The 14,990-nt window shown below is 45.4% G+C and overlaps 1 protein-coding gene across 4 annotated transcripts in view; it reads right to left on the minus strand.

The window, feature by feature from the left end:
* LOC140196181 (mediator of RNA polymerase II transcription subunit 12-like protein) overlaps positions 1 to 14,990 on the minus strand; it is a 720,072-nt gene that overhangs the window by 62,561 nt on the left and 642,521 nt on the right. For all 4 annotated transcript variants that reach the window (XM_072254957.1, XM_072254955.1, XM_072254956.1 and 1 more), the window contains exon 39: positions 9,933 to 10,153. In XM_072254957.1, coding sequence (XP_072111058.1) covers positions 9,933 to 10,153 — 221 coding nt within the window. The remainder of the gene's footprint in view (positions 1 to 9,932; positions 10,154 to 14,990) is intronic.

Here is a 14,990-nt window from a genome sequence, read left to right on the forward strand (position 1 = left end):
CCTCATTGTAGGTCGCATCTGGAATTTCCAGTTGGCGGACGGTTTCCCTCCACGCCGCTCTGACATGTTGGGAAATCGTGTTGGTGGCAGGTTACAGCAGTGGTTTGCCTTTGCCTGCTGCCGGGAGAGATCACCAGCTCCGGCAGCGGATGACCAGGACGTCTACGTGCCTTGTCGTGCTCTTAGCGCTCCACCAACGCCTGCTGGCCTGCCTTCTTGACCGTTGGACCATTAATCGGTCTCTTCCGCTCAATCTGCCAGGGCCAGATTCCACACGCTGGGATAGGCAGATCCCCTACCTCACCGAAGGTCGAGGACCCATCGGCTACCCTCACCTGGTTTGGCCCGTCGGCCAAGACGGTTTACCGCGGTGCGGCCACTGCGCGTGTTACAGCTACTTGGAGCCACAGGTGAGAGCTGAGCGCCAGGTGGGGACCAAAGGTGGACGAGCTGTCCTAAAAAGGGCACGGCAGGCCCCCCCCACCAGAGGTGCTCCCTCCCTAGACACCCCATTCCCCTCAGCAACAAATAAAACACCTTTGCATACTACTGGGGGGAAATAACCTATCAGGGCACAGCAGCAGCAAACAGGCTAGTGGCCCTGTGGCCAGCCTAGAGGTTCAGTAGGAAAGGGTAAAGTGAAACAGAGTGGTAATGACAGGAGGCTTGATAGTGAGGGGGACAGACAGCAGATTCGGTGGTCACAAAGAAGAAGCCAAGATGGTGTATTGCCTCCCTGGTGCTAGGGTCCAGGATGTCGCAGAGCAGCTGCCGAACATTCTCGAGGGAGAGTGGGCAGCCAGAGGTTGTGGGTGCACACTGGCACCGATGACAGCGGTAAGAGGTCCTGCACACTGAATATAGGGAGCTAGGGAAGATGTTGAAGAGGAGGACCTCCAAAGCAGTAATCCCTGGATTACCCCCAGGTACCATGTGCGAGTCAGGGCTGGGATAGGATGATAGTACAGGTGAATGAATAGCTGAGGAACTGGTGCAGGGGACAGGGTTTCAGATTTCTGGATCATTGGGATCTCTTAAACATAGAAACATAGAAAACCTACAGCACAATACAGGTCCTTTGACCCACAAAGTTGTGCTGAAAATGTCCCTACCTTAGAAATTACTAGGCATACCCATAGCCCTCTATTTTTCTATGCTCCATGTACCTGTCCAAGAGTTTCTTAAAAGACCCTATCGTATCCGCCTCCACCACCGTTGCCGGCAGCCCATTCCACGCACTCACCACTCTCTGCGTAAAACCTTACCCCTGACATCTCCTCTGTACCTACTCCCCAGCAACTTAAACCTGTGTCCTCTTGTGGCAAGCATTTCAGCCCTGGGAAAAAGCCTCTGACTATCCACACAATCAATGCCTCCCATCATCTTATACACATATGTCAGGTCACCTCTCATCCTCTGTCGCTCCAAGGAGAAAAGGCCGAGTTCACTCAACCTGTTTTCATAAGGCATGCTCCCCAATACAGGCAACATCCTTGTAAATCTCCTCTGCACCCTTTCTATGGTTTCCACATCCTTCCTGCAGTAAGGTGACCAGAACTGAGCACAGTACTCCAAGTGGAGTCTGACCAGGGTCCTATATAGCTGCAACATTACCTCTCGGCTCCTAAATTCAATTCCATGATTAATGAAAACCAATACACTGTGTGCCTTCCTAACCACAGAATCAACCTGCAGAGCTGCTTTGAGCATCCTATGGACTCAGACGCCAAGATTCCTCTGATCCTCCACACTGCCAAGAGACTTACCATAATACTATATTCTGCCATCATATTTGACCTACCAAAATGAACCACTTCGCACTTATCTGGGTTGAACTCCATCTGCCACTTCTCAGCCGAGTTTTGCATCCTATCAATGTCCCGCCGTAAACTCTGACAGCCCTCCACACTATCCACAACACCCCCAACCTTTGTTTCATAAGCAAACCTACTAACCCATCCCTCCACTTCCTCAACCAGGTCATTTATAAAAATCACGAAGAGTAAGGGTCCCAGAACAGATCCCTGAGGCACTCCACTGGTGACTGACCTCCATGCAGAATATGACCCGTCTACAACCACTCTTTGCCATCTGTGGGCAAGCCAGTTCTGGATCCACAAAGCAATGTCCCCTTGGATCCCATGCCTCTTTACTTTCTCAATAAGCCTTGCATGGGGTACATTATCAAATGCCTTGCTGAAATCCATATACACTACATCTACTGCTCTTCCTTCATCAATGTGTTTAGTCACATCCTCAAAAAATTCAATCATGCTCGTAAGGCACGACCTGCCTTTCACACAGCCATGCTAACTAATCCTCCCAAATGTTCATAAATCCTGCCTCTCAGGATCTTCTCCATCAACTTACCAACCACTGAAGTAAGACTCACTGGTCTATAATTTCCAGGGCTATCTCTACTCCCTTTCTCGAATAAAAGAACAACATCCGCAACCCTCCAATCCTCTGGAACCTCTCCTGTCCGCATTGATGATGCAAAGATCATCGCCAGAGGCTCAGCAATCTCCTCCCTCGCCTCCCACAATAGCCTGGAGTACATCTCATCCGGTCCTAGTGACTTATCCAACTTGATGATTTCCAAAAGCTCCAGCACATCCTCTTTCTTAATATCTACATGTTCAAGCTTTTCAGTCCGCTGTAAGTCATTATTACAATTACGAAGATCCCTTTCCATAGCGAATACTATGTAATAGTATTCATTAAGTATCTCTGCTATTTCCTCCGGTTCCATACACACTTTCCCATTGTTACACTTGATAGGTCCTATTCTTTCAGGTCTTATCCTCTTGCTCTGCACATACTTGTAGAATGCCTTGGGGTTTTCCTTAATCCTGTCCGCCAAGGCCTTCTCATGGTCTCTTCTGGCTCTCCTAATCTCATTCTTAAGCTCCTTCCTCTTAGCCTTATAATCATCTGGATCTCTAACATTACCTAGCTCCCTGAACCTTTTGTAAGCTTTTCTTTTCTTCTTGACTAGATTTATTATAGCCTTTGTACACCACGGTTCCTGTACCCTACCACAACTTCCCTGTTTCATTGTAATGTACCTATGCAGAATTCCACACAAATATCCCCTGAACATTTGCCACATTTCTTCCGTACCTTTCCCTGAGAACATCTGTTCCCAATTTAAGCTTCCAATTTCCTGCCTGATAGCCTTATAATTCCCCTTACTCCAATTAAGCACTTTTCTAACTTGTCCGTTCCTATCTCTCTCCAATGCTATTGTAAAGGAGATAGAATTATGATCAGTATCTCCAAAATGCTCTCCTACTGAGAGATCTGACACCTGACCAGGTTCGTTTCCCAATACCAAATCAAGTACAGTCTATCCTCTTGTAGGCTTATCTACATATTGTGTCAAGAAACCTTGCTGAACACACCTAACAAACACCACCCCATCTAAACCCCTTGCTCTAGGGAGATGCCGATTGATATTTGGGAAATTAAAATCTCCCATCACAACTCTGTTACCTCCTCGCTATCCCTGTTACTATTGGGTGGCCTATAAAAAACACCCAGTAGAGTTATTGACCCCTTGCTGTTCCTAACTTCCACCCACAAAGACTCCATAGACAATCTCTCCATGACGTCCACCTTTTCTGCAGCTGTGACACTATCTCTGATCAACAGTGCCACACCCCCAGCTCTTTTGCCTCCCTCCCTGTCCTTTCTGAAACATCTAAAACCTGGCACTTGAAGTAACATTCCTATCCTGAGCCATCCAAGTCTCTGTAATGGCCACCACATCATAGCTCCAAGTAGTGATCCACGCTTTAAGCTCATCCGCTTTGTTCACAATACTTCTTGTGTTAAAACAGACACATCTCAAAGTGCGTTCCTTCTCTATCACCTGCCTATCCTCCCTTACACACTGTCTCCAAGCTTTCTCTATTTGTGAGCCAACCGCCCCTTCCCCAGTCTCTTCAGTTCGGTTCCCACCCCCCAACAATTCTAGTTTAAACTCTCCCCAGTAGCCTTAACAAACTTCCTCCTCTTCTGGGGAAGGTATGACTTGTACAAAAAGGATGGGTTACACTTGAACCTGAGGGGTAACAATATCCTGGTGGGAAGGTTTGCTCAAACTGCTGGGCAGGGCTTAAGCTGTTAGCAGGGGAATGGGAACTGGATTGATAGGGCTGAGGATGGGACAATTGGTACACAAGTTGATGCAGTGTGAAGTGAGACTGTGAGGAAAGACAGTTCAGTCTGTGGGGATGAGGTGAAGTGTAATATAAGGACAAAATTGAAAAGGGTGATGAATACGGGACTGAATTATTATATTTTAATACATGTAGGTAGATGATCTTGTAGTGCAGTTAGAGATTGGCAGGTCTAATGTTATGGGCATCCGTGAGTTGCGGCTGAAAGAAGACCATAGTTGGGATCATAGATCATAGCTTAACATCCAAGGATACACATTGTATCGAAAGGACAGGCAGGTAGGTAGAGGGAGTGGGGTGGCTCTGTTAGTAAAAAATGAAGTTAAATCTTTAGAAAGAGGTGACATAAGATCAGAGGATATAGAATCCTTGTGGCTAGGGTTAAGAAACTGCAAGGGTAAAAAGACCCAAATGGTTGTTATATACAGGCCCCTGAACAGTAGTCAGGCTGCTGGATATAAATTACAAAGGGAAATGGAAAAGGTACGTAAAAAGGACAATTTATGATAGTCATGGGTGTGCAGGTAGATTGAGAAAATCAGGTTGGCGCTGAATCCCAACAGAGAGAATTTGTAGAATGCCTACAAGATGGCTTTTTAGAAGAGGTGGCGGTTGAGCTGACTAGGAGAAAGGACAATTCTGGATTGACTGTTGCCTAATGAAGCAGATTTGATAAGGGAGCTTAAGGTTAAGTAACCCTTAGGAGACAATAGGGGACAAGGAAAGGACAGACAAATTTAATAAATATTTTTCATCATTCTTCACTGTGGAAAACACTAGCATTATGCTAGAAATACAACAATGTCAGGGGGCAGAAGTAAGTGCAGTTGCTATCACTAAGGAAAGTTGAAAGTCACCTGGATCAGATGAACTACACCTCAGGGTTCAAAGAGAAGTAGCTGAAGAGATTGAGGAGTCATTAGTTATGAGCTTTCAAGAATCATAGATTTTGGATTGGTTCTGGAGGACTGGAAAATTGCAAATGTCACTTTAAGAAGTGAAGGAGGCAGAAGAAAGGAAATTATAGGCCAGTTAGCCTGCCTTCAGTAGTTGGAAGATATTGGAGTCCATTATTAAGGAAGAGATTTCAAGGTACTTGGAGGCACATGATAAAATAGGCCAAAGTCAGCATGGTTTCCTTAAGGGGAAATCTTGCCTGACTCTTCTGTTGGAATTACTTGAAGAAATAAAATCAGGCCAGACAAAGGAGAATTAGTGGTTGTTGTGTACTCAAATTTTCAGAAGGCCTTTGACAAGGTGCTGTACATGAATCTGCTTAACAAGATAAAAGCCCATGGTATTACAGGAAAGACACTAGCATAAATAGAAGCAACACACATAAAAGTTGCTGGTGAACGCAGCAGGCCAGGCAGCATCTCTAGGAAGAGGTGCAGTCGACGTTTCAGGCTGAGACCCTTCGTCAGGACTAACTGAAGGAAGAGTGAGTAAGAGATTTGAAAGTTGGAGGGGGAGGGGGAGATCCAAAATGATAGGAGAAGACAGGAGGGGGAGGGATGGAGCCAAGAGCTGGACAGGTGATAGGCAAAAGGGGTACGAGAGGATCATAGGACAGGAGGTCCGGGAAGAAAGACGGGGGGGGGGGGACCCAGAGGATGGGCAAGAGGTATATTCAGAGGGACAGAGGGAGAAAAAGGAGAGTGAGAGAAAGAATGTGTGTATAAAAATAAGTAACAGATGGGGTATGAGGGGGAGGTGGGGCATTAGCGGAAGTTAGAGAAGTCGATGTTCATGCCATCAGGTTGGAGGCTACCCAGACGGAATATAAGGTGTTGTTCCTCCAACCTGAGTGTGGCTTCATCTTTACAGTAGAGGAGGCCGTGGATAGACATGTCAGAATGGGAATGGGATGTGGAATTAAAATGTGTGGCCACTGGGAGATCCTGCTTTCTCTGGCGGACAGAGCGTAGGTGTTCAGCAAAGCAGTCTCCCAGTCTGCGTCGGGTCTAACCAATATATAAAAGGCCACATCGGGAGCACCGGATGCAGTATATCACCACAGCCAACTCACAGGTGAAGTGTTGCCTCACCTGGAAGGACTGTTTGGGGCCCTGAATGGTGGTAAGGGAGGAAGTGTAAGGGCACGTGTAGCACTTGTTCCGCTTACACGGATAAGTGCCAGGAGGGAGATCAGTGGGGAGGGATGGGGGGGGACGAATGGACAAGGGAGTCGCGTAGGGAGCGATCCCTGCGGAATGCAGAGAGAGGGGGAGAGGGAAAGATGTGCTTAGTGGTGGGATCCCGTTGGAGGTGGCGGAAGTTACGGAGAATAATATGTTGGACCCGGAGGCTGGTGGGGTGGTAGCTGAGGACCAGGGGAACCCTATTCCTAGTGGGGTGGTGGGAGGATGGAGTGAGAGCAGATGTACGTGAAATGGGGGAGATGCATTTAAGAGCAGAGTTGATAGTGGAGGAAGGGAAGCCCCCTTCTTTAAAAAAGGAAGACATCTCCCTCATTCTAGAATGAAAAGCCTCACTCCCCACTGATCTCCCTCCTGGCACTTATCCATGTAAGTGGAACAAGTGCTACACATGCCCTTATTCTTCCTCCCTTACCACCATTCAGGGCCCCAAACAGTCCTTCCAGGTGAGGCAACACTTCACCTGTGAGTCGGCTGGGGTGATATACTGTGTCTGGTGCTCCCGATGTGGCCTTTTATATATTGGCGAGACCCAACGCAGACTGGGAGACTGCTTTGCTGAACACCTATGCTCTGTCCGCCAGAGAAAGCAGGATCTCCCAGTGGCCACACATTTTAATTCCACATCCCATTCCCATTCTGACATGTCTATCCACGGCCTCCTCTACTGTAAAGATGAAGCCACACTCAGGTTGGAGGAACAACACCTTATATTCCGTCTGGGTAGCCTCCAACCTGATGGCATGAACATCGACTTCTCTAGCTTCCGCTAATGCCCCACCTCCCCCTCGTACCCCATCTGTTACTTATTTTTATACACACATTCTTTCTCTCACTCTCCTTTTTCTCCCTCTGTCCCTCTGAATATACCCCTTGCCCATCCTCTGGGTCCCCCCCCCCGCCCCTTGTCTTTCTTCCCGGACCTCCTATCCCATGATCCTCTCATTTTCCTTTTGCCTATCACCTGTCCAGCTCTTGGCTCCATCCCTCCCCCTCCTGTCTTCTCCTATCATTTTGGATCTCCCCCTCCAACTTTCAAATCCCTTACTCACTCTTCCTTCAGTTAGTCCTGACGAAGGGTCTCGGCCTGAAACGTCAATTGCACCTCTTCCTAGAGATGCTGCCTGGCCTGCTGCGTTCACCAGCAACTTTTATGTGTGTTGCTTGAATTTCCAGCATCTGCAGAATTCCTGTTGTTAGCATAGATAGAAAATCGGCTGATTGGCAGGAGGCCAAGAGTTGAAATAAAAGGAACCTATTATGGTTTTCTGCCGGTGACTAGTGGTGTTCCACAGGGTTTGGCAGGGGCCGCTTCTTTTAACATTATTTGCCAATGATTAGGATGATGGAATTAATGGATTTGTGGTGAAGTGTGCAGATGATACGAATCAAGGTGGAGGGACAGGTAATGCTGAGCAAGCAGGGAGTCTGCAGAAAGACTTGGACAGATTGGAAGAATGGGCAAAGAAGTGGAAGATAGAATATAGTGTAGGGAAGTGTATGGTCATCTTCGGAGAAGGAATAAAGGTGTAGACTGATTTCTAACTGGGAGAACATTCAAAAATCAGAAGTACAAAGAACCTGTGCGTGATTGTTGGTACTGCGTATTGCACCTTGGCCCTACAGTAACGCTGTTTCATTTGGGTGTGTTCATGAGTATTAATGTATGGTTGAATGACAAGTAAACTTAAGTTGAGTTTTACTTATTTATGTATTTATTTTATTTATTGAGATACAGCGCAGAATAGGTAGGCCCTTCCAACCCTTTGAGCTAACTTATTCCTAGTCTAATCATGGGCAATTTAAAGGTACGTAATTGGTCTCTGGGAGAAAACTGGAGCACCCAGAGGTAACCCAACGGGGAGAATGTAGAAACTGCTTACAGGCAGTGGGAGGAATCGAACCCGGGTTGCTGGGACTGTAAGGCGTTGTGCTAACCATGACACTACTGTGCACCTCTGAATCTGAAAGGCAACTGCAGAGAGTGGTACATAAATGGAACAAACTGCCAGAGGGACTGGTTGAGGTAGGTACATTAAAAACACTTAAAAGACATTTAGACAGATACATGGATAGATAGGGTTTAGAGGGATATGGGCTAAACACAGGTAAACAGAACAAGGTTAGGTGGGAAGCCTGGTCTTGACCAGTTCGACAAAATTCGAGATTCAAGATTGGTTACTGTCATTCTTCAGTGCACAAGTGCATAGGAGAATGAAATGATTCTTACTTCAGATGCAATGGAGGATTAAAAATCACAATAGCATAAAGAACACAATAATAAATAAATATAAAAGCAATCCTATTAATCATAATGTAGGAGTGAGTGAGTGTGGCCATATATACAGTAATTAAGATTAGTTTAATAGAGACTGATTGTATGTGCACAAAGAGACACTAGGTATAGAGCAGCTGATGTGGATGTAGGCTGCATGATTTCCTGATACTAAACTGCACTGTCATCTGGTTACATCAAGGCTGCTCTGAGGTTAAACTCTTATCTGTCTGTGGTACTTCTGTCACCATTAAATTCATTAGGCAGTAAAAAGACAGCAAGTGCCCTGATGGAATCAGCAATGGATCCACCCCACACTAGTGTGACCAAATGAACATAAGATACAGAAGCAGGATTAGGCCATTCAGCCCATCGAGTCTGCTCTGCATTCCATCATATCTGGTTTATTATCCCTCTTAACCCCATTCTCCTGCCTTCTTCCCATAATTTTTCATGCATTGACTAATCAAGAACCTATAAACGTCTGCTTTAAATATATCCAGTGACCTGACCTCCACAGCAGTCCGTGGTAAAGAATTCAATAGACTCACCACCCTCTGATTAAAGAAATTCCTTCCCATTTCTATTTTAAATAAATGTCTCTCTATTTTGAGGCTGTGCACTCTGGTCCTAGACTCCTCCACTGTGGGAAACATCTTCTCCACATCCACTCTATCTAGTCCATTCAATGTTTGATAAGTTTGAATGAGATCTCCCCTCATTCTTCTAAACTCCAGCGACTCAGGCCCAGAGCCATCAAATTATCCTTATGTTAACCCTTTCATTCTTGGAATGATACTCATGAACCTTCTCCGAACCCTCTCCAGTGTCAGCATATCCTTTCTTTGATAAGGGGCTGAAAACTGCTCACAATACTCCAGGTGCAGTCTGACCAATGCCTTATAAGGCCACAGTATTACACCTTTGTTTTAATATCCTAGTCCTCTCCATATGAATGCTAACATTGCAGTTGCCTTCCTACCACAGACTCAACCTGCAAGTTAAACTTTGAGACTCCCAATTCCTTTTGCACCTCTGACTTCTGAATGTTATCCCCATTTAGAAAATAGCCTTGCTTTTGTTTCTTCTACCAAAGTGCATGAGGACACATTTCAATACATTGTATTCCATCTGCCACTTCTCTGTCCATTCTCCTGATCTGTGTGAAGTGTTCCCTGATACTGGGCAAGGTCCCCCTCGTGGCTGCCATTCTGAGCTCCTGTACTGGGAATAAGAACTTGTTTTCCGTGTACACAATGCAGAAACGTTAATGGGATTGACACGCCCGGTTGAACCATCCCGGTGGAGACGCACCTGCTGGAAGCTCCTGGACTGTGCCTGTTGCCGGAGTAGTCGTTGTTGATGCTGTTGCTGTTGCTGCAGCAGCTTCATCTGCAAAAGCTGCTGCTGAGGAGAGATGCTGGGCACTGAGGGAGGCTGCATCATGGACCCTGAGCGACGCTGAAGCATGTTGGTGAGGGCCTGCTTGGTGCTCGTGGGGTTGAACTGGCCTGGAGGGTCCAACCTGGGTCCTCCTGCAAACAAAGAAGCGAACAATCATTCGACCTCAGAGAGGATAGTTTCTATCGTGCAGGGTGGCGGTCTCCAACCAGAGCACACAGCCTCAGAAGGGGTAGATGTCCCTTTAGAACAGAGATGGAGAGGAATTTCTTTAGCCAGAGGGCAGTAAGTCCGTGGAATTCATTCCCTCAGACAGCTGTGGAGGGCAAGTCATTGTGTGTATTTAAAGCAGAGGTTGATAGGCTCCTAATTACTAAGAGTGTCAAAGGTTATGGGGAGATGGCAGGAGATTGGGGTTCAGCGGGATAATAAATCAGCCATAATCGAATAGCAGAGCAGACGTGATGGGACGAGAGGCCCAATGCTGCTTGTGCGTCTTACAGTCTATTTACAATTTGCCTATAGGCTCTAGCCTGCAAAATTTGGTACGCACTGAGTATGGAGAGATTAGGAGAATGGGGATAGCAGTGGCAAATGGAGTACAGTGTACAGAGTGCATGGTCATGCACTTCATTTGAAGGAATAAAGATGTAGTCCAATTTTCAGAAATCAGAGGTGCTAAATGATTTGGCAGACCTTGCTTAGGATTCCCTAAAGGTTAACTTGCAGGTTGAGATGACAGTATGGAAGGCAAATGCAGTGTTAGTATTCATTTTGAGAGAATATATTTAATATATGAAAGTAAGGAAGAACTGCTGAGGCTTTATAAGGTACTGGTCACACAACACTTGGAATATTGTGATCAGTCTCATTGAAACTAATCAAATATTGAAAGGCCTAGATAAAGTGGCAAAGGAAAAAAATGTTTCCCATAATGGGAGAAGCTTGGACCGGAGGGCACAATATCAGAATAGAGAGACATCACTTTAGAACAGAGATGAGGAGGATTTCCTTTAGCTAGGATATGGTGAATCTGTGGAATTCATTTCCTGTGTTGGCTCTTTGGAAGCCAAGTCATTGGATATATTTAAAGTAGAGGCTAATGGGTTCTTGTTTAGTAAGGGCATCAAAGGTTACCGGAGATGGCCGGAGAATGGGGTTGAGAGGGAAATTAAATCAGCCTTGATGGAATGGTAGGGCAGACTCAATGGGTCATATGCCTACTTCTGCTCCTATGTCTTAAGATCTAATAAACCAATTCCAATGCTTTACTCACTGTGATAATGAAAGATTCCAGAGGTGACTAGTATTAAGGGCAGCTCCTGGGAGCTGTCATATGAGGACCAGCAAAGTCTTTAGGACTGAATGGTCTATTCCTGTTCCCATACAATCTCATTTGATTTGGGCACTAAACCATATCAAGGTAAGTTCCTGATTCTAAACCTGCATGGCCATTGAAGGTTAAATTGGTATTTAGAAATTAATTTTCTGATGTTTTTCAGGCCAACTTTCCTGATTTCAATTGTTCTACCAGTGTCATTTAAATGTTCAGCTGGAATTTACTCACCAAAGCTTCCTTGCCTCGTTTCCATATTTTAAAATCCTCTTTAAAATCTGTGCTCAACATTTTGATCATTTTATTCCGTTTACATAGAAATGATGAAGAATGATAACAGGCCTTTACCGTCCAATGAAAGCGGGTCGCCCTATTACACCCATGTGACCAATTAACCTACTAACCCATACGCCTTTGGAAGAAACAGGAGCACCCGGAATACACTGACAACTAACACAATGTGAGATGAGCTGAGAGGAGACTACAAGTGTCACCACGCTTCTGGCGGCAACATAGCACACCCACAACTCACTGAGCTAAACCCGTGTGCCTCTGGAATGCAGAGGGAAACTGGGGCACCCAAAGGAAATCCACGCAGTCACAGGGAGAATTTACAAGTTCATTGCTGAGAGAAGCAGGACAGAGACCAGGTCACTGTCAACTATAAGTTATAACGGTTCTACTAACCGTTACACTATCACACTGCCCATGTCGAAATCTGTCCAGATATGATCTTAAGATTATCTAGCTAACTGTCACCCTTCATCCCTGTAGCATATCTTATTCGGTTACAGGTGATATATCAATGGAGCAACAACCTGCAGTCGGAGCTCAGTAGGTCAAACAGCATCTATGGAGGGCAATAAAGTGTTGATGTTTCGGGCTGAGGCCCTTCATCAGGAGGAGTCGGCTGCCTGACTTGCTGAGTTCCTCCTACAGATCGCTTGTTGCTCCAGTATTCTCTTGTGTGCTTTCTCTACTATATAACTGGAACTTTTGTGTTTCTGGTATTAGGGTTTACAGTGCCTTAAATGCAGTCACCATCATCGTTATCATGTGCCATGTCGTATGATGTAGGCGATTACAGGACCATGAGTGTTCTTGGCAAATTTTCCTGCAGAAGTGCTGCTGACGATGATTGGAAGAATTGGATCAGCCCATTATTGAATGGCAGAGCAGACTCGATGGGCTGAATGGCCTACTACTCCTATATCTTATGGGCTTATGGACTGGTAGATTTTCTGGGTTATTGGATGATATTTCTGTTAACATACTGCCACACTTTTAATTTTAAAATGTTATACAAAGAGTAGCCACTTTATCAGTAATCTCCTGTACCAAACAAAGAGGCCATTGAGGGTACATTTATGGTCTTCTGCTGCTGTAGCCCATCCAATTCAAGGTTCAACGTTTTGTGCATTCAGAAATGCTCTTCTGCACATCTGTTGGTAACATATGGTTATTTGAGTTACTGTCAGCTTTAACCAGTCTCCTCTAACCTCTCTCATTAACAGGGTGTTTTTGCCTTTAGAACTTCTGCTCACTGAATGTTTTTTTTTGTCTTCACACCATTCTTTGTAAACTGGCTGTAGTGGGGTCATATTCTGCATGGAGGTTGGTGACCAGTGATGTGCCTCAGGAATCTGTTCTGGGACCCCCTTACTCTTCATGATTTATATAAATGACCTGGATGGGGAAGTGGAAGGATGGGTTAATAAATTTTTGCTGATGACACAAAGGTTGGGGGTGTTGTGGATAGTGGAGGTCAGAGGTTACAGTGGGACATTGATAGAATGCAAAACTGGGCTGAGAAGTGGCAGATGGAGTTCAACCCAGGTAAGTGTGAGGTGGTTCATTTTGGTAGGTTAAATATGACGGCAGAATATAGTATTAATGGTAAGGCTCTTGGCAGTGTGGAGGATCAGAGGGATTTTGGGGTCCGAGTCCACAGGACATCTCAAAGCTGCTGCACAGGTTGACTCTGTGGTTAAGAAGGCATACGGTGCATTGGCCTTCATCAATCGTGGGATTGAGTTTAGGAGCTGAGAGGTTATGTTACAGCTATATAGGACCCTGGTCAGACCCCACTTGGAGTATTGTGCTCAGTTCTGATCGCCTCACAACAGGAAGAATGTGGAAACCATAGAAAAGGTGCAGAGGAGATTTACAAGGATATTGCCTGGATTGGGGAGCATGCCTTATGACAATAGGTTGAGTGAACTCGGCCTTTTCTCCCTGGAGCAACAGAGGATGAGAGGTGACCTGATAGAGGTGTATAAGATGATGAGAAGCATTGATCGTGTGGATAGTCAGAGGCTTTTTCCCAGGGCTGAAGTGGCTAGCATGAGAGGACACAGTTTTAAGGTGCTTGGAAGTAGGTACAGAGGAGATGTCAGGGGTAAGTTTTTTACGCAGAGTGTGGTGTGTGCGCGGAATCAGCTGCCAGCAACGGTGGTGGAGGCCGATACAATAGGGTCTTTTAAGAGACTCCTGGATAGTTACATGGAGCTTAGAAAAGTAGAGGGCTTGGATAACCCTAGGTAATTTCTAAGGTAAATACATGTTCAGCACAGCTTTGTGGGCCAAAGGGTCTGTATTGTGCTGTAGGTTTTCTATGCCTCTATGTAAACTCTTGAAACTGTTGTGTGGGAAAATCCCAGGAGATCAGCAGTTTCTGAGATACTCAATCCACCCTGTCTGGCACCAACAATCATTCCATGGTCAAAATCACTTAGATCACATTTCTTCTCCATTCTGATGTTTGGTCTGAACAGCAACTGAACCTTTTGACCCTGTCTGCATGCTTTTATGCCTTGAGTTGCTGCCATATGATTGGCTGATAAAATATTTGCATTAACGAGGTGTACAGTTGTACCTAATAAACTGGCTACTGAATGTATAGTACTACAACAAATTACCCAGTGAACATGGTCGATTTAAAAAGAGCATAGGAAAGACCGCCCCAGAGAATTCAGGGGGAGCACAAGAAATTTGGCCGCAGTGCCTTTAAGTAGACCAGATGAAATGGGATCTCAGTGAGATTAAAGAGAGAGCAAGAAAGACCTTGGTGAGTTTCAAGGTACAGTGGGGACTGGGACCCAGGTCAATGTCAAGGGTATCTGAAGATATCACCTGTGGCAGATACTGAGCCACTGGAATTTCTGAATAGTCAGATAGTGGACTTTTGGAATCTTAGTGCATTTCATTTGCAACAATTACATTAAAGAGCTTTTCTTTTCCCTACCAATAATAATAACAGATTAAACAATCACAATCTTCATGTACTCAACATAATGTACAAACACTAATGTTCTCGGAACTGAATGCTGACATATTGAAACACAAGAAACTACAGATGTTGGAATCTGGAGCAACACACCAAGAGCTGGAGAAACTCAGCAGGTCAAGCAGCATCATGGATTGAAATGGACAGTCGACATTTGTTGTTGAGACCCTTCAACTTGGCTGACATATTGCAGAGTGCTTTTGAGAGAATGTTCCCCTTTCCCAGCTTTCAAATAGTTCCCTGGTTTCTGTGCTGTAGTGTTCAATAACTCTCATAATCTAATTCTCTTACCCAAAACATTCAAAGGTGAGGGGCTATCAGCCTGGAAGGAATCACATTGCCAGTTTAT

This window comes from Mobula birostris, chromosome 4 (genome assembly GCF_030028105.1).
Source record: "Mobula birostris isolate sMobBir1 chromosome 4, sMobBir1.hap1, whole genome shotgun sequence".
NCBI lineage: Eukaryota > Metazoa > Chordata > Chondrichthyes > Myliobatiformes > Myliobatidae > Mobula > Mobula birostris.